Source organism: Salmo salar, chromosome ssa24 (assembly GCF_905237065.1).
Source record: "Salmo salar chromosome ssa24, Ssal_v3.1, whole genome shotgun sequence".
In the NCBI taxonomy this organism is placed as follows: Eukaryota; Metazoa; Chordata; class Actinopteri; order Salmoniformes; family Salmonidae; genus Salmo; species Salmo salar.
In genome coordinates, this window is record NC_059465.1 from 7881765 (window position 1) to 7905854 (window position 24090).

The 24090-nt window shown below is 44.7% G+C and overlaps 1 protein-coding gene across 3 annotated transcripts in view; it reads left to right on the forward strand.

Moving 5' to 3' along the window:
• dock8 (dedicator of cytokinesis 8) overlaps positions 1 to 24090 on the forward strand; it is an 86901-nt gene that overhangs the window by 15659 nt on the left and 47152 nt on the right. For all 3 annotated transcript variants that reach the window (XM_045707156.1, XM_045707154.1, XM_045707155.1), the window contains exons 2-8: positions 8627 to 8741; positions 13910 to 14085; positions 15958 to 16029; positions 17400 to 17508; positions 20218 to 20430; positions 22111 to 22196; positions 23189 to 23255. In XM_045707156.1, coding sequence (XP_045563112.1) covers positions 8627 to 8741; positions 13910 to 14085; positions 15958 to 16029; positions 17400 to 17508; positions 20218 to 20430; positions 22111 to 22196; positions 23189 to 23255 — 838 coding nt within the window. The remainder of the gene's footprint in view (positions 1 to 8626; positions 8742 to 13909; positions 14086 to 15957; positions 16030 to 17399; positions 17509 to 20217; positions 20431 to 22110; positions 22197 to 23188; positions 23256 to 24090) is intronic.

The following is a 24090-nucleotide window of genomic DNA, read 5'->3' on the forward strand; positions in this document are numbered from 1 at the left end:
TTGGAACATCCTGAAACACAGTGAGAAAACTGTTTATCAATAAGACAAGATCCTTAGTTTGGTCTTTATCCAAATGTTCCATTTGAGATGGTAACTTTTTCAGCATCTCTGAATTACATAAGCGTTCACACTGCTGTAACGTATGGCGTAACTCCAACCCATCCTCCTTATCCTCCTCTAGATACCAGCCAGGCTTCAGCACCACCGCAGCCACACTGGAAACGGCGGGCTGGACAGGCTTTCTTGAGGAGCTGTTGGGAGAATCACGCATATAATATACTTTCAGCATGTTAACATGACACATTCGGGAAGAACGCCTCCGATCTGGGGTCTTTATCACATAATTGGTGTCACTGAGTTTCTTTTCCACAAGATATGGTCCAGAAAAACGTGCTGACAGAGATGAGCCAGGGATTGGCAACAAAACTAAAACTTGATCACCTGGTGCAAAAGAACGGCCAACAGCCTTTTTGTCATAATGCAACTTCATGCGTTTTTGAGTAGAGGAGAGAGACTTTTGGGCTAATGCACCTGCAGCGTGCAGTCTCTCCCGCATCTTACTGACATAATCCAACACATTTTTAGGGGCGCTACTGGGTGTAGGAGATAAGATATGCTCCTTCAAAACCTTTAGCGGACCCCGTGGGGTGTGTCCAAACACAAGGTCAGCAGGGCTGAACCCTAAGGACTCTTGTATTGTTTCCCTAATAGCAAATAAGACAAAGGGCACCCCCTCATCCCAATCAGTACTGGTATCCATGCAATACTTGCGTAGCATTGCCTTCAGCGTCTGATGCCAGCGTTCGAGAGCCCCTTGACTCTCTGGATGATACGGACTGGAGACCTGATGGGAAATACACAGCGTCTTTAACACACTAGAGAACAGCTTTGACATAAAGTTGGATCCCTGGTCAGTTTGGATTACTTTAGGGAGTCCAAACGTAGAGAAGAACTTCACTAATGCCTTCACCACAGTCTTAGCCGTTATTGTCCGTAGAGGAATAGCCTCTGGGTATCGAGTAGCACTGCACATTATTGTTAGTAAGAACTGGTTACCTGACCTGGTTTTCGGCAATGGACCTACACAATCAATTATCACTTTTTCAAACGGTTCCCCCACCACAGGAATCGGGCAGAGCGGCGCACGTGGAACTGTTTGATTCGCTTTCCCAGTGAGTTGACATACGTGGCATGTCTTACAGAATTGGACAACGTCAGACTTCAAACCTGGCCAAAAAAATGTCGAAGGACTCGGTTATAAGTCTTCGTGATCCCTAAGTGTCCGGACCACGCCTGGTCATGGGCGAGTGACAGCACCTGCTGTCGGAATGGTGTAGGAACAACCACTTGACACACTTCACTCCAGTCACTAACGGTGTCATGAGCTGCCCATTTACGCATCAAAACTCCTGCTTCCATAAAGTAGGCAGTCTCTTTAGTTTTAGCTTCCTCAATGGAAGTTACCGAAGCAAAACACTTGCGAAGACTGATGTCTCCCTTTTGACATTCAATCACCTTCTCGGGGGTGACAGTCAAAAGAATGTCATGTAATTGGGGCGCGATTTCACTTCCCCTGGGCTGTTTGTCAGAGGTGATCAGCTTCTTAGAGGTAGTACACAACCCATCCTCTTGATCAACTTCTTTAAACAAAACAGTTTTTGACAAATCTATCACGTCACCCATTTGTCTTGCCTGAGCACGAGTGACAGCACAAGCGGGGAACACATGGGGATAACTCTGTGCCAACTCATTGGAGAGAGAGTGGTCACTTTTATCCAACACTTCCAATACGGGTACTACCTTTCCTCCAGCAATATCGTTACCCATTATAAAGGTCACACCTTTTACTGGCAACTTAGGACGTACCCCTACTCTGAATATTCCACTGATTAACTCAGAGTGTACATTCACAAAGTGCAACGGCACTGGGACAAAACCCATTTCAATACCCTGAACTAACACACTGGAACCACAGTATGTATTGTCGGATAAGGGCAACACATCAAACAATATAAATGACTGCGCCGCCCCTGTATCTCTAAGGATTTTAACAGGACGCTGAGATGCTTCGTCATTCGCTATGGACACAAACCCCTCAAAAATGAACGGTTCGTAACTGCGGTCGGGTACTGAGACTTTCAAACTACATTTACTCTGAGGCACCTGTTTTGTTTCAGACCTCACAACAGTACGAATTAGCCCAACACCTGTTGGCGGCTTGGCACGAAAAGGCATCCCTTGTTTGCGTTTTAGTAGGAAGCAATCATTAATCACATGTCCCACTTTATGACAATAGAAACAGGGACGCTCATTTTTCTGGCGTGCTTGATATACTGTGGGCCGACTGGGACTAAAAGTAGGCAACTCAGTAGCTCTACTCTCAGTATGAGCCGAAAACACACTCTTGTGCGTCAACACAAACTCGTCTGCCAACACAGACGCTTCTGACAGGGAGGATACTTTCTGTTCATTTAGGTATACTACAATGCGTTCGGGTAAGCAATTTTTAAACTCTTCCAACAAAATTAACTCCCGGAGAGAGTTGAAATCAGTTACCTTACTAGCAGCATGCCATTTATCAAACAGATTTCCCTTGTCTCTAGCAAATTCCACATAAGTCTTACTAGGAGACTTTCTATGAGACCTAAATCTCTGTCGGTATGCCTCAGGCACAAGCTCATAAGCACGAAGAACGGTAGCTTTGACCACTTCATAGTTCAAACTATCTTCCAAAGGTAGCGCTGATAAAACCTCTTGGGCTTTTCCAGTTAATTTACACTGAAGTAATAAGCACCATACTTCTTCAGGCCATTTCAAGGCTACGGCTATACGTTCAAACACACAAAAATAGGAGTCAACCTCTGATTCTCTAAACAAAGGTACTAAGGCAATCTGCCTACTAATGTCAAACGTGTTGGAAGCTCCAGCTGGTGAGGACGACTCACCAACAGGCACAGTAGGAACAAAGGCTAGCCTCGCTGTCTCTGCCTCCAATTCCATTTGGCGCATTTTGAAATCCATCTGCCGCTGTTCTCTTTCTGCCTCTATTTTACAGATTTCCAACTGCCGCTGTTCTCTTTCTTTTTCAGCCTCTATTTTACAGATTTCTAACTGGAGATTTTCTCGCCTAATTTGGGCTCTCTCTTCCGCTTCCAGTTGAAACTGTATAGAACGGACATCCCTTCTGGCATCACCAGTTGACAGTGGGGAGAACGGATCAAAACGGGGCAATGTGGCTGGAGCTGTAGCCTCGCCTTCGGTCTCAGAAACCGACGGGCTTACAGGAGCAGCAACATCCCCTACAGGGGTAGTAGGTTCAGGCAGCGGTAACACAAGCACCTGCTCTTCTATCAATACATTTAACACTAGTTTCTTAACCTCCGCCTTAACTAAATTGTGCGAAATAGACAATGAATAATGGTCAGCCAAGGTCATTAAATCACTTTTACGACACTTATTAAACACCTCCCACGACGGGTTATCCAAAAAGGATTGTACATCAAAAGTAGCCATTGTAAACTACTACACCAAACACAAGAGCCAACAAATAGCTAATGCTATGACGCTCAACACTGAACTAACCACAAACTAAACTAGTCACCCATACTCACAAATCACAGAAAGCTCAGTGCAGCAGGGTCCGGGGGTTTAATGGTATCCCGGATGAGCCCCCCATTATGTTACGCACGCCTCTAGAAAGAGGGAACGCAACACCCTGCTACAACTCAACTCTCCTTGTTGTGAATAAGGTAGGGAAGTGTAGGTGTGAACAAGTATGACGAATAGGCAGAGAATACCGTTAACAGGGAATTTATTCCTTCACGTGGTAAGGTTTGGGAAAAAGGGGCTGGACGGAACCAAAGCAAAGAAAGTAAATATCAAAGCCCCCTCTCCTACCTTACCTGACTACCCACTACTTACCTATCTAGCACCACCTGGTGCACTAACCAAAATACAGGGGATGGTCCGCCCAGATCTTTCCTAGTGTGCATAGACAGCAAACTACTACGGGTATATGTATGCCCGCGGGCCTCTTGCCTAAACACTCCCTAGGTGCCTTCCCCTTCCCCCCTGGGAACAAATGAAACAGAATTACACAAATGTAAGTCAATAATCAAAACACTGCATCCTATTGACACACACAACCAATCAGCTCCCTCAGCAACAACGGACACAGTACATACCAAAATTCTTGGAAACAACCAACATGCTATAACCCTCAGCCATTAGCCTTGTCTCTCAGCAATCATCTCCCTTCTGAGCAACAGAACTGGGGCTTATATAGCTTCAGAAGAAGTTAGTAATTGGAGACAGCTGCGTCCTGATGAGGGGGCGGGGTCATTCTATTCTACCACGCCCAGAAATCTGCTCCTTTTATTCTCTGTCCCCAACGCACTAGACGACCAGTTTTGATAGCCTTTAGCCGTACCCTCATCCTACTCCTCCTCTGTTCCTCGGGTGATGTTGAGGTTAACCCAGCCCTTGCGTGTCCCCAGGCACTCTCATTTGTTGACTTCTGTAATCGAAAAAGCCTTGGTTTCATGCATGTTAACATCAGAAGCCTCCTCCCTAAGTTTGTTTTACTCACTCCTTTAGCACACTCCGCCAACCCTGATGTCCTTGCCGTGTCTGAATCCTGGCTTAGGGAGGCCACCAAAAATTCGGAGATTTCCATACCCAACTACGACATTTTCCGTCAAGATAGACCTGCCAAAGGGGGTGGAGTTGCAATCTACTCCAGAGATAGCCTGCAGAGTTATGTCATACTTTCCAGGTCAATGCCCAAACAATTCGAGCTTCTAATTAAAAAAATGTATCTCTCCAGAAACAAGTCTCTCACTGTTGCCGCCTGTTATAGACCCCCCCTCAGCTCCCAGCTGTGCCCTGGACACCATATGTGAATTGATTGCCCCCCATCTATCTTCAGAGTTCGTTCTGTTAGGTGACCTAAACTGGGATATGCTTAACACCCCGGCAGTCCTACAATCTAAACTAGATGCCCTCAATCTCACACAAATTATCAAGGAACCCACCAGGTACAACCCTAAATCTGTAAACATGGGCACCCTCATAGATATTATCATCACCAACTTGCCCTCCAAATACACCTCTGCTGTTTTCAATCAGGATCTCAGCGATCACTGCCTCATTGCCTGCATCCGCTATGGGTCCACGGTCAAACGACCACCCCTCATCACTGTCAAATGCTCCCTAAAACACTTTTGCAAGCAGGCCTTTCTAATCGACCTGGCCCGGGTATCCTGGAATGATATTGACCTCATCCCGTCAGTAGAGGATGCCTGGTCGTTCTTTAAAAGTAATTTCCTCACCATCTTAAATAAGCATGCCCCTTTCAAAAAATGTAGAACTAAGAACAGATATAGCCCTTGGTTCACTCCAGACCTGACTGCCCTCGACCAACACAAAAACATCCTGTGGCGGACTACACTAGCATCGAATAGTCCCCGCGATATGCAACTTTTCAGTGAAGTCAGGAACCAATACACGCAGTTAGTCAGGAAAACAAAGGCTAGCTTTTCAAACAGAAATTTGCATCCTGTAGCTCTAACTCCAAAACGTTTTGGGACACTGTAAAGTCCATGGAGAATAAGAGCACCTCCTCCCAGCTGCCCACTGCACTGATGCTAGGTAACACTGTCACCACCAATAAATCCATGGTAAATCAAGAATTTCAATAAGCATTTCTCTACGGCTGGCCATGCTTTCCTCCTGGCTACCCCAACCCCGGCCAACAGCTCCGCATCCCCCGCAGCTACTTGCCCAAGCTTCCCCAGCTTCTCCTTCACCCAAATCCAGATAGCAGATGTTCTGAAAGAGCTGCAAAATCTGGACCCATACAAATCAGCTGGGCTAGACAATCTGGACCCTCTCTTTCTAAAATTATCCACCGCCATTGTTGCAACCCCTATTACCAGTCTGTTCAACCTCTCTTTCTCAAATGGCTGCCTCGCCTGGTTCACCAACTACTTCTCAGACAGAGTTCAGTGTGTCAAATTGGAGGGCCTGTTGTCCGGACCTCTGGCAGTCTCTATGGGGGTACCACAGGGTTCAATTCTCGGGCCGTCTCTTTTCTCTGTATATATTAATGATGTCGCTCTTGCTGCGGGTGATTCCCTGATCCACCTCTATGCAGACGACACCATTCTTTATACATCTGGCCCTTCTTTGGACACTGTGTTAACTAACCTCCAAACAAGCTTCAATGCCATACAACACTCCTTCCGTGGCCTCCAATTGCTCTTAAACCCTAGTAAATCCAAATGCATGCTCTTCAACCGTTCGCTACCCGCCCGCCCGACTAGCATCATTACTCTGGACATTTCTGACTTAGAATATGTGGACAACTACAAATACATAGGTGTCTGGCTAGACTGTAAACTCTCCTTCCAGACTCATATTAAACATCTCCAATCCAAAATTAAATCTAGAATCGGCTTTCTATTTCGCAATAAAGCCTCCTTCACTCACGTCGCCAAACATACCCTCGTAAAACTGACTATCCTACCGATCCTTGACTTCGGCGATGTCATTTACAAAATAGCTTCCGATACTCTACTCAGCAAACTGGATGCAGTCTATCACAGTGCCATCCGTTTTGTCACCAAAGCCCCTTATACCACCCACCACTGTGACCAGTATGCTCTAGTCGGCTGGCCCTCGCTACATATTCGTCGCCAGACCCACTGGCTCCAGGTCATCTATAAGTCTATGCTAGGTAAAGCTCCGCCTTATCTCAGCTCACTGGTCACGATAACAACACCCACCCGTAGCACGCGCTCCAGCAGGTATATCTCACTGGTCATCCCCAGAGCCAACACCTCCTTTGGCCGCCTTTCCTTCCAGTTCTCTGCTGCCAATGACTGGAACGAATTGTAAAAATCGCTGAAGCTGGAGACTTATTTCCCTCACTAACTTTAAACATCAGCTATTTGAGCAGCTAACCGATCGCTGCAACTGTACATAGCTCTATCACTCCAGTGTTAATTTGCTAAACTGTAATTACTTCGCTACTATGGCCTATTTATTGCCTTACCTCCTCACGCCATTTGCACACACTCTATATAGACTTTCCTTTTTTTTCTCTATTGTGTTATTGACTGTACGCTTGTTTATTCCATGTGTAACTCTGTGTTGTTGTTTGTGTCACACTGCTTTGCTTTATCTTGGCCAGGTCACAGTTGTAAATGAGAACTTGTTCTCAACTAGCTTACCTGGTAAAATAAAAAAAAAATGTCCCTACCAGTCTATTTTTGCTCTCGCAAATGAATCACAGTGTATTTCTTTTTAGGCTATAACCTTGAAGTCATTGAAATAATATAGCCTAAATAATACATTTTCATTCCTTCTTAGGCTGTCTGTCCTGATGTATTTCGAGTGTTTATATGCTGATTTAATATGACGTAGCCTATTTGAAATGATGTGTGATTCTTACGTTCACCTTTTCATGCTTATTCAAATACTTTTAATGTCAAATCATATGGCTTGGTTTCAGTACTTCAAAACCAAATGGTAGGTCCAGGTATTCCAAAAAAAAGATGAGTGTTGGTTAAATTGTGATTTTAATGAATGGAGCGAATTTGGAGCGGCAGTTTCTTTTTTTTATTAGCAAGGAGCGTTTTTTAGTGGAGAGGTTGGAAAGGACATACAGTATCTCACAAAAGTGAATACACCCCTCACATTTTTGTGAATATTTGAGTATATCTTTTCATGTGACAACACTGAAGAAATGACACTTTGCTACAATGAAAAGTAGTGAGTATACAGCTTGTATATTACAGTGTAAATTTGCTGTCCCCTCAAAATAACAACACACAGCCATTAATGTCTAAACCGCTGGCAACAAAAGTGAGTACACCCCTAAGTGAAAATGTCCAAATTGGGCCCAATTAGCCCTTTTCCCTCCCCGGTGTCATGTGACTCGTTAGTGTTACAAGGTCTCAGGTGTGAATGGGGAGCAGGTGTGTTAAATTTGGTAGGGGTCCAATGATATGGTGGATTAATTTGTCTGTAAAGACAGTAGCTGAGCATCTCATCTTTGTACTTTATCAAACACCAAGAGACACACAGACCCCCCCCCTTCTCTCTCCACACACACACACACACACACACACACACACACACACACACACACACACACACACACACACACACACACACACACACACACACAGAGAGCGAGAGCTCCCATACTCGCATTTTCTTTAGGGGAAAACAATGGCCTGATCTAGTAGCCACAAATTGCCAACCGACACATTATTACCCAGAAGTACAGTGGTGTTGTTATTGAAGTTGCCGGCTCTCTCTTTCCCTCTCCCTACTCTGTTGTTGAATGACTTTAGAACCTCTCCCCCTTCCATACACATTCCTCAGTCGTCTGAATGACTCTCATGAATACTCAGTCACCAACACTAACCCTTACCATAATGACCAAGTCATTCTGCCCCTCGAAAAGCTCACGAGATCAAGGTGTGAGTGTGAACCGTCTCTGCCTGCTCTCCTCTGTTCTAATACCTTTTCAATACGTGTCCACTCTTTCTCTCAGGTACCTTTTTTTTGATCATCTGTTTGGTCGCACATCTCTAAGAGTTTCTCCTCTCTGTTTCAGACACTCGTCTGCTGAGATCAGGAGACACTTTGGTGGGACGTATGGGTCCCCTCAGGTCTCCGTGCAACACGGTCATCATGGCTCCAACGCATCTGCCACCATGTGTTTCACCGTGGTGAGTTATGCTACTACAGGACTACTACAACCAACTATGCCCTTTCGTGGGTAGCAGCAAATAGCACCAGGGTGTAATATTTAGCTACCCTAAGGAGACTGATTCTGAGTGAGACTCTCAGACAGCATTTTGTGCTGTAGGCCTAATAATGTAATCCTAAAGAGGGATTTTGTGACCCCCTCACTTATTCTCTCTCTCTCGCTCACTCTCTCTCGTACTAAGTGCACTAATACCGCTCTATATTTGACAGGCTTAAGGCATCAGCGTTTACTGTAAGCCTCTTCATATCATGACTTGCCTAGTTAAATAAAGGTTAAATAAAAAAAAAAAAAAATTCTCTCTGACTCTAGGCTTCATCCCTTTGATATGTCTCTGTCGGCTGCTAGGCAGCTGACTAGGCCAGAGGAGGGAGAGTTGGCCCATCCCCTAGTTATTATTGTGATTAATGTCCAACCTGCTTGGGAAATGGGTCAGTGCGCAGGCTACTGTAGAGATATGGGATGGCCTGCTTACCTACCAGCTTACACTGGCAAATATGTAATATCTGTGGATTTGCAATGCAGGAGAGTGGTTTTTAATAACATCCTCTGCATGTTGATATTTTCCCATGGTGCATCATCAGCGGAGGAGCTCAATGGAGCTGCAGGCAGATGTGTGGGATGATGATGATGATCATTGCTATGATTCATCTCTCTATTTTTAGGACGTATAATGATGCGCATTGTTATTAGTTAAACATCATTTCCAAATTGATGGATGACATGAGTGTGTGTTTGTGTTGCGCTTGTCTGTGCGTGCCCCGCTTTTGTAAGTGTGCACTTGCTTGTGTGTGTGGGGTGGGGTTCTGTCTCTAGAAACACAAGAGATGATTGATGGAGGCCTTGTTGATGCCACTTCCTGTAGTCAAGTGTTTTACCTTGCTTGTTGTTACCACAGCTTTTTTACCAAATCAACTCCTAGTCACTTCCCTTACCTACTTCACGTAGAGACCTAAAAACATTGGATAGGTATTAGCAAAATGTTGATGGCTCCACTTTGCCCTCTGAAAGGCCGGGAGTAATTCCACCAAGTTGCATATACCTATCCACTCCTTTTCACATCAACTACAGGGCCTTGTGGTAGGGGCTAGGATTCACTTTGGAATTGGGTCTGAGGGTCCCTCTGAGTTTTGTGAGATCTTATGGTTAACTCTTCTTGTTTCCAGGAATGCACCAATTTGTTAACTTCCCTCTTACATGTTGAATATTTAGCAGGGTAAGTCTACTTCCAATTCAGTGTACCTGTGTTATAGTTCTACTAACGGTCATCTCGAGACCTACACTTTTATGTTTAAAATGTGTGTGTAAGCAGCCAGTGTTGAGCTTAGAGGCAGGTGATGTGTTGTTAGACTGGGTATTTGGTACAGCCTGTGGGTAGTAGTTTCCTCTTAGGGAAGTAGGTTACTGGTTCTTTATTAGGTTGAAAAGACACATTGCAGAGTTGAGTAGTATAACTGTGTTCAAATCAAATTGTATTAGTCACATGCGCCGAATACAACACCTTCCAGTGAAATGCTTACTTACGAGTCCCTAACCAACAATGCAGTTAAAAAAAATACAGATAAGAATAAGAAATAAAAGTAACAAGTAATGAAAGAGCAGCAGTAAAATAACAATAGTGAGACTATATACAGGGGGTACCGGTACAGAGTCAATATGCGGGGGAACCGGTTATTTGAGGTAATATGTACATGTAGGTAGAGTTATTAAAGTGACTATGCATAGATGATAACAACAGAGAGTAGCAGCGGTGTAAAAGAGGGGGAGGGGGGCAATGCAAATAGTCTGGGTAGCTATTTGACTAGATGTTCAGGAGTCTTATGGCTTGGGGGTAGAAGCTGTTTAGAAGCCTCTTGGACCTAGACTTGGCGCTCCGGTACCGCTTGCCGTGCGGTAGCAGAGAGAACAGTGTTACTGTTAGGGATAGGCAAGATGTATCCTCATATCTTTTGGACAAAATACTACACACCCCCAAGACAAAACAACAAATGTGCATATTATGTATTAGAAAATATTATATTTGAAAGGTATTATCAAATATAATTACAAAATCCACAAAAGGGATTGAAACATGTCTTGCAGCTTAAGTGTTATTGAAATGCTTCCCATCCCTGCTTACTGCTTCAGGAGCAATAGTGTAGTAGTCCAATAGTCTGACTGCTGGTATGGACAACAGCCTGTTACTGGCCCAGCTGAGAGCATTTCTCCATAGTGCAGGATGCCTGGGAGTTAGGACAGAGGTATGTATGCATGTATTTGTTTCATTTGGCTCCCATGCTAAGGAAGGGAAAGAGAACGTACAGTATATTATGAAAGGAGATATGCAGCCATGATTCCCCAAGCATTTAAATGTCTGGGGTTCACTCAAATATCTTAGGGAGTATTAGGATGCTTGTCCAGATTCACTCCTCACACGAAACAAAATACAAGCAATAAAGCCTTGTACCATCTGGTAAAGACATACCGTTTATTTTGAACACATGACTCTCTTTTTTGTTGTCTATCTATCTCTGGTCTTTCTCTCTGTGTTGCCAGTTCCTGTTTTCCGCCTAGCATGGCACTGGTGTAGTAAAAAAACATCACGGATGACGTCAAAAACATGTCGGAGCAAAAGGAATCCAGGACTGCTTTCACCTCTGTTCAACACGGCTGCATTTCTTTCTTTCTTTCTTTCTTTCTCTCTTTCTCTCTCTCTCGCTCAACCTCTCTCTCTCGCTCTTTCTCTCTCTCTGCTCTTTCTCTCTCTCTCACTCAACCTCTCTCTCTCACTCAACCTCCCTTTGACACTTGGCTATCATGCAAATGAGTCTTGTGGCAGAGAGATGTGAAAGAGAGAGAGAGATGTGGCAGAAAGATGTGGCAGAGAGCAGCATTTACAAAACAGATGGAAGCACAACACTTTTTTCTTTTTCTGGACACTTAACATTTTTGGGGATTTTAGTCACAAATCTAAGCTTTTGTGACATTTGTTCACCGATGCAGCCGTATGTATGATCAGATTTATGTGGTCGTCGTATGCACAGGTTCAGCGCCACAGCCCTCTCTCAGAAGCACCTGCAATACCCTCCTGTCATGCCATGCCCTCACATACAGCCCAGAGAAGTGTATAAAGATACAGATCTGGAGTATGTACAGTGTCACCGATGCAGCCTCTCGTCTGCGATAGTCATCTGATGGCCTTCTCTGGTGACAAAAAGCATGTTTATTTCCCTGACTCTTTTATCACAGACTTGTGTGGGATAAGGCTGGAGGTGTGACGTTTTCCGAAGGGCTCTCCAGATTATTCTCCATTCAGATCGTCTTTTCTTTACAACGGTAAACTGAAGTTCTTCGAGGCCTCTTGAGGATTTCTGAGCCGTACTTCACAGATTACCGTATAATAATTGAACCACTGTATATGGAGCCACACAGTTACTGCTCCAGCGACGTAATTAGACGAGAATTTGGCAGGTACCAATTTATTACCATTCAGGTATTGTTTTATGTGCGTGTCTTACAGCTTCCACGTGAAGAGTCATGTCATTTAAAGACCACAGTAGTTACAGTACCGACACAGCATAACAACCACTTAACAAAACTGTTGTCTGTTTTTGCCTGTAATGATGTTTCCATACATGACACCGTGAGCTGTCATCCAAAGGTCAGTCACCCGTTAGGATAGGGAGTTATACGGGGTAGAGTTCCCCAGGGGTTGTTGTACGGTTGCAGAGGGTTAGACTCTTATGAGGAGGATGACTGGACTAATATGATAGGAATGGATAATGGTCTAGCTGAAGTTTCCGTCTAAGGTTATGTCGAGTTCCTCTAAGTTCCTTTTCTCTCGATATGAGCTCGGTCCACTCATTCCCTACAGATCTGAGGTTGTTGAGAGCAGAGTAGTGATCCAAGCTGTCCTCCTCCTCCTCCCAGCTCTGTAATATTTGGATATGACGGAGGGCTGTAAGAAACTCCCTGTGCTGTACCCAGGCCCCCAAAGCCTTCAAGGATGATTCATCTTTCTGACTTTTCATTTCTCTCTCTCTCTCTCTCTCTCTCTCTCTCTCTCTCTCTCTCTCTCTCTCTCTCTCTCTCTTTCTGCCTCTCTCTCTTTCTCTTTCTGCCTCTCTCTCTCTCGCGCTCTCTTTCTCTTTCTGCCTCTCTCTCGCTCTCTCCCTCACGCTCTCTTTCTCTCTTTCTGCCTCTCTCTTTCTCTTTCTGCCTCTCTCTCTCTCTTTCTCTTTCTCTCTTTCTGCCTCTCTCTCTCTTTCTGTCTCTCTCTCTTTCTCTCTTTCTGTCTCTCTCTCTTTCTCTCTTTCTGTCTCTCTCTCTTTCTCTCTCTTTCTGTCTCTCTCTCTTTCTTTCTCTCTCTTTCTGTCTCTCTCTCTTTCTGTCTCTCTTTCTGTCTCTCTTTCTCTCTCTCTTTCTGTCTCTCTCTTTCTCTCTCTCTCTTTCTGTCTCTCTCTTTCTGTCTCTCTCTTTCTGTCTCTCTCTTTCTGTCTCTCTCTTCTCTCTCTCTCTCTCTCTCTTTCTGTCTCTCTCTTTCTGTCTCTCTTTCTCTCTCTCTCTTTCTGTCTCTCTCTTTCTGTCTCTCTCTTTCTGTCTCTCTCTTTCTGTCTCTCTCTTTCTGTCTCTCTCTTTCTCTCTCTCTCTCTCTCTCTCTCTCTCACTTCATTTAGCCTCTCTCCCCTTAAAAAATGTGTTGTTAAGTTCTTGGTATGCTTCAAGGCCAGGCAATTCTTTCATTGACGCCAATGAATACATATCTGGAACTATCTGGCTCTAACCTCCTATCAATATCACATTTAGATGCGCTACAGTGAGTGTATTCATAACCTTAAGAATGTCATCATGTAGTATCTTTGTGTCTTAACCATTTCCTGCCTGTGCCCTCGGCATGAAACAAAAATAAACGTTTTTCTCTCTTGCCCCTCGGTTATTTCTCTCTCTTTTCTCCCTCTACCGCTCTCTCTCTCAGTCCATCTCTCCGTCTCCTTTTCCCCCTTTCGCTCTACTGTATACAATATAGTACAGTATAGAAAACATACTGTGTATCTCTCCACTCTAGTCCCAGTCTGTGTTGTCTATGTAATACTTGTCTGTTCCTCTATTTAACCGTTCCCTTCCTCTCTCTCTCTCTTTCTCCTTCTCCAGCCCCAGTCGTATGACGCGGTGGAGCCCTTGGACTTGGAGGAGTTTCTGATGTCACAGCTGCAGGGCGGAGACTCCGCCCTCATGCGGGAGCTCGGAGATTTCCCTGACGACGACCTGGAAGTAGAATATGTGGAGAAGGAGTGTCGGACCGTACGCCACTCTGTACCCGATGAGGGGTGGGTTGCATGGTCACATGTTCAATATAGAATAAAGTCAACCATACCTGTTACTACAGTGGCAAGAAAAAGTATGTGAACCGTTTGGAATTACCTGGATTTCTGCATAAATTGGTCATCAAATTTGATCTGATTTTCACCTAAGTCACAACAATAGACAAACATAGTGTGCTTAACCTAATAACACACAAATGATTGTATTTTTCTTGTCTATATTGAATACATAATTTAAACATTCACAGTGTAGGTTGGGGAAAGTATGTGAACCCCTAGGCTAATGACTTCTCCAAAAGCTAATTGGAGTCAGGAGTCAGCTAACCTGGAGTACAATCATTGAAACGAGATTGGAGATTTTGGTTAGAGCTGCCCTGCCCTATAACAAACACTCACAAAATGTGAGTTTGCTATTCACAAGAAGCATTGCCTGATGTGAACCATGTCTCGAATAAAAGATATCTCAGAAGACCTAAGATTAAGAATTGTTGACTTGCATAAAGCTGGAAAGGGTTACAAAAGTATCTCTAAAAGCCTTGATGTTCATCAGTCCACGGTAAGACAAATTGTCTATAAATGGAGAAAGTTCAGCACTGCAAACATTGCTGCACGTCTAAATTTGCAAAAGTGCACCTGAATGTTCCACAGCGCTACTGGCAAAATGTTCTGTGGACAGATGAAACTACAGTTTAGTTTTATGAAAGAAACACACAACTCTATGTGTGGAGAAAAAAAGGCACAGCACACCAACATCAAAACCTCATCCTACCTGTAAAGTATGGTGGAGGGAGCATCATGGTTTGGTGCTGCCTCAGGGCCTGGACAGCTTGCTATCATCGATGGAAAAATGAATTCCCAAGTTTAGCCTAACATTCTCCTGCAAAATGTCTTTATCTGTCCGCCAATTTGAAGCTCAACAGAAGTTGGGTGACGCAACAGGACAACGACCCAAAACACAGAAGTAAATCTTCAACAGAAGAAAATACGCCTTCTGGAGTGGCCCAGTCAGAGTCCTGCCCTCAACCCGATTGAGATGCTGTAGCATGACCTCGAGAGAGTGGTTCACACCAGACATCCCAAGAATATTGCTGAACTGAAACAGTTTTGTAAGGAGGAATGGTCCAATATTCCTCCTGACCGTTGTGCAGGTCTGATCCTCAACTACAGAAAACGTTTGGCCGAGGTTATTGCTGCCAAAGGAGGGTCAACCAGCTATTAAATCCAAGGGTTCACATACTTTTCCCAGCCTACACTGTGAATGTTTACACAGGGTGTTCAATAAAGACATAAAAACATAGTTGTTTGTGTGTTATTAGTTTAAGCAGACTGTGTTTGTCTATTCTTGTGACTTAGATGAAGATCAGATCACATTTTATGACCAATTCATGCAGAAATCCAGGTATTTCCAAAGGGTTCACATACTTTTTCTTGCCACGCTATATTGCTTATGCCTATTAGATCTCCACAGATTGTGGAGAGGGCATGGGTCTAGAGTTCTGGGATCGGCATTGATTTAAGACAGTCTATAGTCCCAGTAACTTTCCCTGCTATGAACACATATCTGTTTCAAGGGCCCCACTCACTAGTTTACTAGGTCCCACTACAATGGCTTATCATACCTCAGAAGGCTCTTTACAACCCAGTGGTGTCTTAGCGTCTTTGGATTGTTACTCACCTTGAACGTGATAGTACAGGTAATGCTGATAAGATAGGAATGCAGAAGGAGTGGAACAGGTCATATGCAGGCTGTGTGTGGAGGGTATTTCCGCATGTGTGTGCGTGCCCGCACACTTGAATGTGGGCATACGTGCGTATGCTATCGTATGTGTGTGCGTTCCATCCTTCTCATTCCCTCTCTGTCCTCCTGTATCTCTATAGGGTGCAGCTGGATTCCCATGTGAAGGACTGTGTTCAGAGTTACACCCAGCCCTGGCTGATGGTCAGCAGGAGGTAAGCTTCTTATGATGACACGTTCAGGGACTGCTTTCTGTCGTCTTCTTTCCTTCATGACTACTGACCTGTCAAATGCTTGATGTGTGTCTGCTAGTGATCATTAACCCTGGAGCGCTACTTGGTGTGCGGGCGTTGGGACAATATGACTAAAGGCTGTGGAACAACAACTCAAGCCTACACGCCAGGTGGCTCGGTCTCCAGGACCAGGGTTGGTGACCACTGGTGCAGATGACACAGTGGAAACCTATGCAGTGGTTTTTACAGTGGGAACCTACAGAATGCAGTGGTTTATACAGTGGAAACGTTATGCAGTGGTTTATACAGTGGAAACCTAGGCAGTGGGATCCTAGGCAGTGATTTATACAGTAGAAAACTATGCAGTGATTTATACAGTGGAAACGTATGCAGTGGTTTATACAGTGGAAACCTATGCAGTGTGGAAACCTATGAAGTGATTTATACAATAGAAAAATATGCAGTGATTTATACAGTGGAAACCTAGGCAGTGATTTATACAATAGAAAACTATGCAGTGATTTATACAATACAAAACTATGCAGTGGTTTATACAGTGGAAACATATGCAGTGGTTTATACAGTGGAAACCTATGAAGGGATTTATACAATACAAAACTATGCAGTGATTTATACAATAGAAAACTATGCAGTGATTTATACAATAGAAAACTATGCAGTGATTTATACAGTGGAAAACTATGCAGTGGTTTATTCAGTGGAAACCTATGCAGTGGTTTATTCAGTGGAAACCTATGCAGTGGTTTATACAGTGGAAACCTATGCAGTGGTTTATTCAGTGGAAACCTATGCAGTGATTTATACAGTGGAAAACTATGCAGTGGTTTATACAGTGGAAACCTATGCAGTGGTTTATTCAGTGGAAACCTATGCAGTGATTTATACAGTGGAAAACTATGCAGTGGTTTATTCAGTGGAAACCTATGCAGTGGTTTATTCAGTGGAAACCTATGCAGTGGTTTATTCAGTGGAAACCTATGCAGTGGTTTATTCAGTGGAAACCTATGCAGTGGTTTATTCAGTGGAAACCTATGCAGTGGTTTCCTTGTCAGATGCATCACCACAGGTGTCTTCACCCCTGTCTGTCCCACAAGAAACAGAGAGATGTCTGAGAACTGTGGTAACACCTCTCTTCATCTTCACACACTGATTACAGCCTAGGCCTGCTAGTTTTATCTCACACACACACACACACACACACACACACACACACACACACACACACACACACACGCTGCAGTTCTGTTTGTATGTCTGTAATCTGGTTTGTTTTCAATTAAAATGCCAGCGGTGTATCAGTAACCATGCTGTGTGTGTGTGTGTGTGGGCAGGTGCCAGGGAGATGGTTGGAGTGCATATTCCGAGCGGGCAAGTCTACACAAAACTCTGCGGAAACAGATTTTTGAATCCGACATCCAGCCAGAGAAACAAGAAACACGGGTAACCACACAATTTACACAAGAATGCATACACAACACCACGACAAAGATGACCCAAATAGGTTTTAACAAATCAAATCAGAGTTTGGGTCCGCAAGGAGCAGTTCTGTCAGTCCCATTGTCATCGGGAGACCAGAGTACATCCAGAGTTTACAGTAGTATCGCATGCAGCTCTCGGATACATTACGGTTTGAAATAAACAGAGTAATATGATACCCTGGGTACTGTATAACATGTTCATCATGAAACCCAAATTCTACAGTTGTTTCAATCTCCTGACTCCTCAGATCGATTGATATATATCGTTTTTTTGTTTTTGTTTTATGTAGTGGTTTATACAGTGGAAACCTATGCGGTGGTTTATACAGTGGAAACCTATGTAGTGGTTTATACAGTGGAAACCTATGTAGTGGTTTATACAGTGGAAACCTATGCAGTGGTTTATACAGTGGAAACCTATGCGGTGGTTTATACAGTGGAAACCTATGCGGTGGTTTATTCAGTGGAAACCTATGCGGTGGTTTATACAGTGGAAACCTATGCGGTGGTTTATACAGTGGAAACCTATGCGGTGGTTTATACAGTGGAAACCTATGCGGTGGTTTATACAGTGGAAACCTATGCGGTGGTTTATACAGTGGAAACCTATGCGGTGGTTTATACAGTGGAAACCTATGCGGTGGTTTATACAGTGGAAACCTATGCGGTGGTTTATACAGTGGAAACCTATGCGGTGGTTTATACAGTGGAAACCTATGCGGTGGTTTATACAGTGGAAACCTATGCGGTGGTTTATACAGTGGAAACCAATGCGGTGGTTTATACAGTGGAAACCTATGCGGTGGTTTATACAGTGGAAACCTATGTAGTGGTTTATACAGTGGAAACCTATGCGGTGGTTTATACAGTGGAAACCTATGCGGTGGTTTATACAGTGGAAACCTATGCGGTGGTTTATACAGTGGAAACCTATGCGGTGGTTTATTCAGTGGAAACCTATGCGGTGGTTTATTCAGTGGAAACCTATGCGGTGGTTTATACAGTGGAAACCTATGCGGTGGTTTATACAGTGGAAACCTATGCGGTGGTTTATACAGTGGAAACCTATGCGGTGGTTTATACAGTGGAAACCTATGCGGTGGTTTATACAGTGGAAACCTATGCGGTGGTTTATACAGTGGAAACCTATGCGGTGGTTTCCTTGTCAGATGCAGCACCACAGGTGTCCTCGCCCCTGTCTGTCTCACAGGAAACAGAGAGATGTCTGAGAAACTATGATTACACCTCTCTTCATCTTCACACACTGATTTAATGGTGAGGACAATCTAATCAGTGTGGAATGAAAGTGGAGAGGCTGAGCGAGAACATGAGGGAGCGGGGAGGGAGAGAACAGCGGGGAGGGAGAGAACAGCGGGGAGGGAGAGAACACGAGAGAACCGAGAGAAGGAGAGACAGGAGGGGAGCACAACACTGAACACAGAAGTGTTTTGTCATTTCTATTACCTCTGTCCTGGCACCGTCTCCCTCATGTTAACCCAGCCTACCCTGCACCCAATGAGGTGTGAATATTCATGCAGTCCCCGTCTGTTTCTGACCAGCCCCAGTCAGCATCCAATTCTCTGTCCTGCCAAGTCCCCGGACAGCACCCAGCCAACCCCATGCTCCAGCCCCACCTCTCCCAGCTCCACCTCTCCCAGCCCCTAGTCCCAAGCTCAAAGCTCCAACCCCCTGACAGTCAAGTCCCAGCCCCAGCTAACCTCTGTCTCCACTTAGCCAGCCCCCAGCTCTATTCAACAGTCCTTCCCCCAGCACCAGCCATCCTCAGTCAGCTCCCAGCACCAGCCAAGTTGTCTCCAGCCCCAGCTCCTCTCCCCAGCCCCATTCCCCAGGTATTGCCAAGCCCCAATCACCCAAACCAAAGGACCCTTGTTCCAGCTGTGGGTTTCCCATCCGCTCCAGGCCAGAGAGAGGAGAAGAACAGGCCTATTGTAACTCAGCCTCTAATTGTCCCATGCTCCAACACTGCAGCACTCTGGGGATCATTAGCAATCCTGTGGGGTTGCCTGGAGCCCTGTGGCCCAGATTGGGGAAGCCTGGTTTGGATTGGGGCACTGTGAGGCAGTGGTCGGGGTGTGGAGGTTAGATGGAAGATGGATGGATGTTTCCTCTTACGTTTAACAGAGAGAATGAATGAAGGGTGCGCTGTGAGGGGGGTTGGCAGGTGGCGGGATGGTGTGGTTGGAAGTAGGACGTAGCCTGAAAAATCCAGAGCCCTCTTTTCATGTAGCTCAGTGGTAGAGTGATTCCATGTTTGCAATACCCCTGATTAACACTCGTCTCTCTGTGGCGGTAGGATGCACCCCTTTGCTCCGAAGTTGCTGGGCTCCCCTGGAGTTGAACCCATTAGTCATGGATTCCATGAGGTTGCCTTGATTCTCTTGATGTTCACACACAGTTAGGAATCTATGGATGACATCTTACCTCTCCGCTGCACTTGCATAGCAAGTTACCGGCCTAAGCTCTTGAAGTAATGCAATTATTTGGAAACATTTGCAATGTAGGCCTACATGAAATATACTTTTGTTTGGGAGAAGTAACATTATTTTGTTGGGAGAATTGAGTATTTTGGATGTTCTCTTTTCCATCCTCTTCCTACCTCCTCACTCCCTGTCCATTTCCTATCTTCTAATACCTGTCATTATTATTACAGGTGAAGTCCCCCTCCCTGGCGGTACTGAGTGATGACTCCGGCAGGACCCTGACCTCCTCTGACTTTGACCTCCGCTCTGGTCTGACCCCTGACCCCAGAGTGGACGGGCTACTGCGCTTCAGTAACCATGATGACCTGGACAGGTTCAACCTGGAAGCCCGGCAGGGGAACCGCCACGCAGACCTGTTCGCCTTGTACCCACCCACCGACGAGGTGAGAGAGGGACACGCGCGTGCGCACACACACAAACACTAGCGATGGGCAGGTTGACTCATAACCTGCAATCCCCGCGGTTACAGTCCCGAGTGGCGCAGCGGTCTGAGGCACTGCATCTCAGTGCTAAAGGCGTCACTACAGACCCTGGTTCGATTCCAGGCTGTATCACAACCGGCCGGGATTTGGAGTCCCATAAGGCGGCGCACAATTGGCCCAGCGTCGTCCGGGTTAGGGTTTGGCCGGGGTAGGCCGTAATTTTAAATAAGAATTTAGGGTTTAGGGTCATGAAGTATTGTGTGTATGAAGGGTGTGTGGTGGGTGGATTGAATAAAAAGAAAACAATACTATAAAAAGTCCATAAATGATATCAATTTCACAAGAATGATACTAAATGCTACATTGAGGTTTTTCTTTTCATTATTTTAGGCTTTCTGGCATTAGTGCATAAGCTTTATGGTATAACAGTAGGCCTACACGTGCCAAATAGCCTACGCCAGTCGCCAAACACTTTTGTTAACGTCAATCCACTGAGGAAAAAAGGACAATGTCGGAGTTCAATTCAATAGGAGAAAAGCTGTGAAATGTAGAGTTGAAAATAGAAGGGAGGGACAGAAAAGTAGTGTTTTGGAAAGATTTGGTGAAGAGGATTATAGCAGAGGCGCTATACAAATTCGACAGTCACAAGACAGGGGATTTCAAATAGGCCTAAGGCACATAAAGGGAACTGTAGCCTACTGTTTAGATGGGTTAAATGGAAACTGGAATCTGGACATTGACTGTAGGTGTATAACCTCTCACATAGCCTTCATATTAACTCTTGCAGAATTAAGCATTTCTTGAAGTAAAATGATACTCCAAATGTAGAGATTTTTTGACTTGGGAACAGGAGTGAAAACAAAATAAAAAATTAATTCAGCATCTTGAGAGAATGTGAATGCGCAGTTACAGTATATACTGTCTGTAGAGGTGTATCATAAAGCTGATTAGTATTTCAACCACATAAAATATGAATCCAAGCCAAACTGAAATCTTATCAGAAACATGTTGGGTCATTTTTACAGCTTTCTATTTCTTTACAACCGGTCAAACTGATGTCATTTGAAAATTTTGCACAGAAAATCTGACCCGTTTACATTTTTTTGTCATTGCATTGCATTTTCTCCCCGGTCCCTAAACTTCTTTGCTCTGAGGAAGAAGCATTAGATGACAGAGCACTTTACAGATGTCAACTAGGGTGAAGCATTTATGACATTCTGGTGAGCAAGGGTTTATTTAGTCTTCTAGGGCAACATATAATAACAGGAGAGAAGCTGCATGTATCTAATTATAGACAAGTTGACTAACAAATAGCCTACCAAAATGTCATAAATTATAAAAAGAATCATATGTAAATCAGGCAAAAATAAACCTGCTCCTCCCACTGTCAAAACATTTTTTCACCATCTCTGACTGTAGCCTACAGTACATTTTCTATATTAGCGGGTTAGGGTCGGTTGCGAGCCTCAGATTTTAACTTTATCACATATAGTCGGGTGGTTGTGGATGGGTTATTAGCAATTGCCGGCGGGTGCGGGTGAACAAACAGCTGACCCGTACATCACTTACGCACATAAATGAACACAGAGCATGCTTCTGCTTATGAGTGGCTAGATCCATGACATTCCTCTGGTATTCCAGGATGATGCAGTGGAGATCCGGCCTATTCCCGACTGTCCCAAAGAGCACATGGGAGACAGGATCCTCATCCGGTGCCAGGCCATCAGGTACAGGAATTACATTACTTATCACAGAAGGAAAATAATTGTATGCTTCTAGCTAACTAGCTACCTGTATGTGAGAAACAACAGAGTGTGTCTGACAGGGTGTCAGAGAGAGAGAAGTGTAGCTCACAGAGAGTTTGTGTGAGATGAACACTGAGAGAGGACATTTAGCATGAATTTGTGTGCTGCTGCTGCTGTCAGACCATCATTTGTCTTGGAGAAGTCTAACCAGACCATTTCGTTTGGTCTGAACCATTGCCTTTAGTGTGGTAGCTGTGCGGTACAGTGGCTGTTGCATTTCCTCTAAACCAAGGGTGTTCAACTCCTACCCTGTGAGGTCCGGAGCCTGCTGGTTTTCTGTTCTACCTGATAATTAATTGCACCCACCTGATGTCCAAGGTCTAAATCAGTCCCTATTTAGAGGGGAACAATGAAAAAATGCAGGCCAACTGGCTTCAAGGTCCAGAGTTGAGTTTGAGGGCTCTAGACAATAACTTTCTGTGGAATACAGTCCCTCTCTCTCTTTCCCTCACTCATATTCTCACCCTCTCTTCCACATTCTTTCTGTGGGCTCGCGTCTTCTTGCTCTCTCTCTCTCTTTCTCTGCATTCTCTCTTTGTTCTCTCTCTCTCTCCTTTTCTCTCTTTCTGCCTCTCCCACACCGTAAAACCGCTAAAGATTTCAGCTAAGTTCTGCATCATCTCTAAGCAGTGTTTTGGCAGCAGCCTGTCCCAACTTTCAGCTTGACTCATCGCTCTCTAGATAGGCTTAGTGCTATGCTATGCTATGCTATGCTATGCTATGCTATGCTATGCAAGTGCATGCGTCCACATTTCGTATCGCTGTTGCATCTGTTGATTATCCTGAGTTGATGAATAGAATAGAGTAGAGTACAATAGAGTAGATTGATTTTAACAGGTGATGTTTGCTTGCTGGTCGACACACTGCTGCTATGAAATGACAGTCTGATACTCTTTCTCCCCGGTCCGCCATAGGTTTGAGATTGATATCGAGCCACTGTTTGCGACCCTGGCTCTGTACGACCTGAGAGAGAAGAAAAAGGTACAGTAGGTCTTTCCTTCTGATGTTTTGTGTTTTTTTTAGAGTGCTGTATTCTTTGGCCTGCTTGTGAGGTCAACCCATGTCGTTGGAGGGTAATGCGTGCCAAGGACAAGACGCGCCATAGCAAAACGTCGGCCGCGCGCAGTAGACCACCTTCTTGGGTGTCGACGAACCGTGGCAATTCAACATGTAGAATTGTCGGGGAAATGAACAGAAAATGACAGCCGATGTTCTGGTCAGAGGCAATAGGACTTGCTTTTCACTTTAGTCAGCAACAGTGCATTTCGTCCTTTAGGTCGTCTTATGGCCAGTGTGTTATGGTTTGTGTTGGTGGTCAGTGAAGTGATGTATCAGGGGGATATCCAAGGCTTTAGCCACAGTCCGGAGGCCCTGGGACTGAGAGGCCTCGCCAGTAGAGCAAGCATAGCCGTGTTCATAGGAGTGAACCATCTAATTCACACTGTACTCTCCTATCCAAACACCGTTAGCCAAAGCTAGTAGCATGTGTGTTATGGACTTGCACAGCTGGATCTTTTTTTGGAGTGGAATTTGGATTTAGGGTTTTAGGCCTCAAGGGCACCACGTGTCCCTCATTAGGATTTGAGCCTCTGACCTCCATGGTCATCTGGCCACACTGCGTCCTGGTTGGGCAGTCTGTGAAAGTATTACTGTTATTTTTTTTTTGTACTGCCTTTCCCTTTATTATGCACCATGTCAACTGCATAGCGAGGGACGAGATACTGCTATTCACCATAAGATCCATCGGGCACAATGTGTTATTGTGAAGGTTAACACAACATCCTCCTTATTGAATTCATTAGAGGAGGAGGCAGAA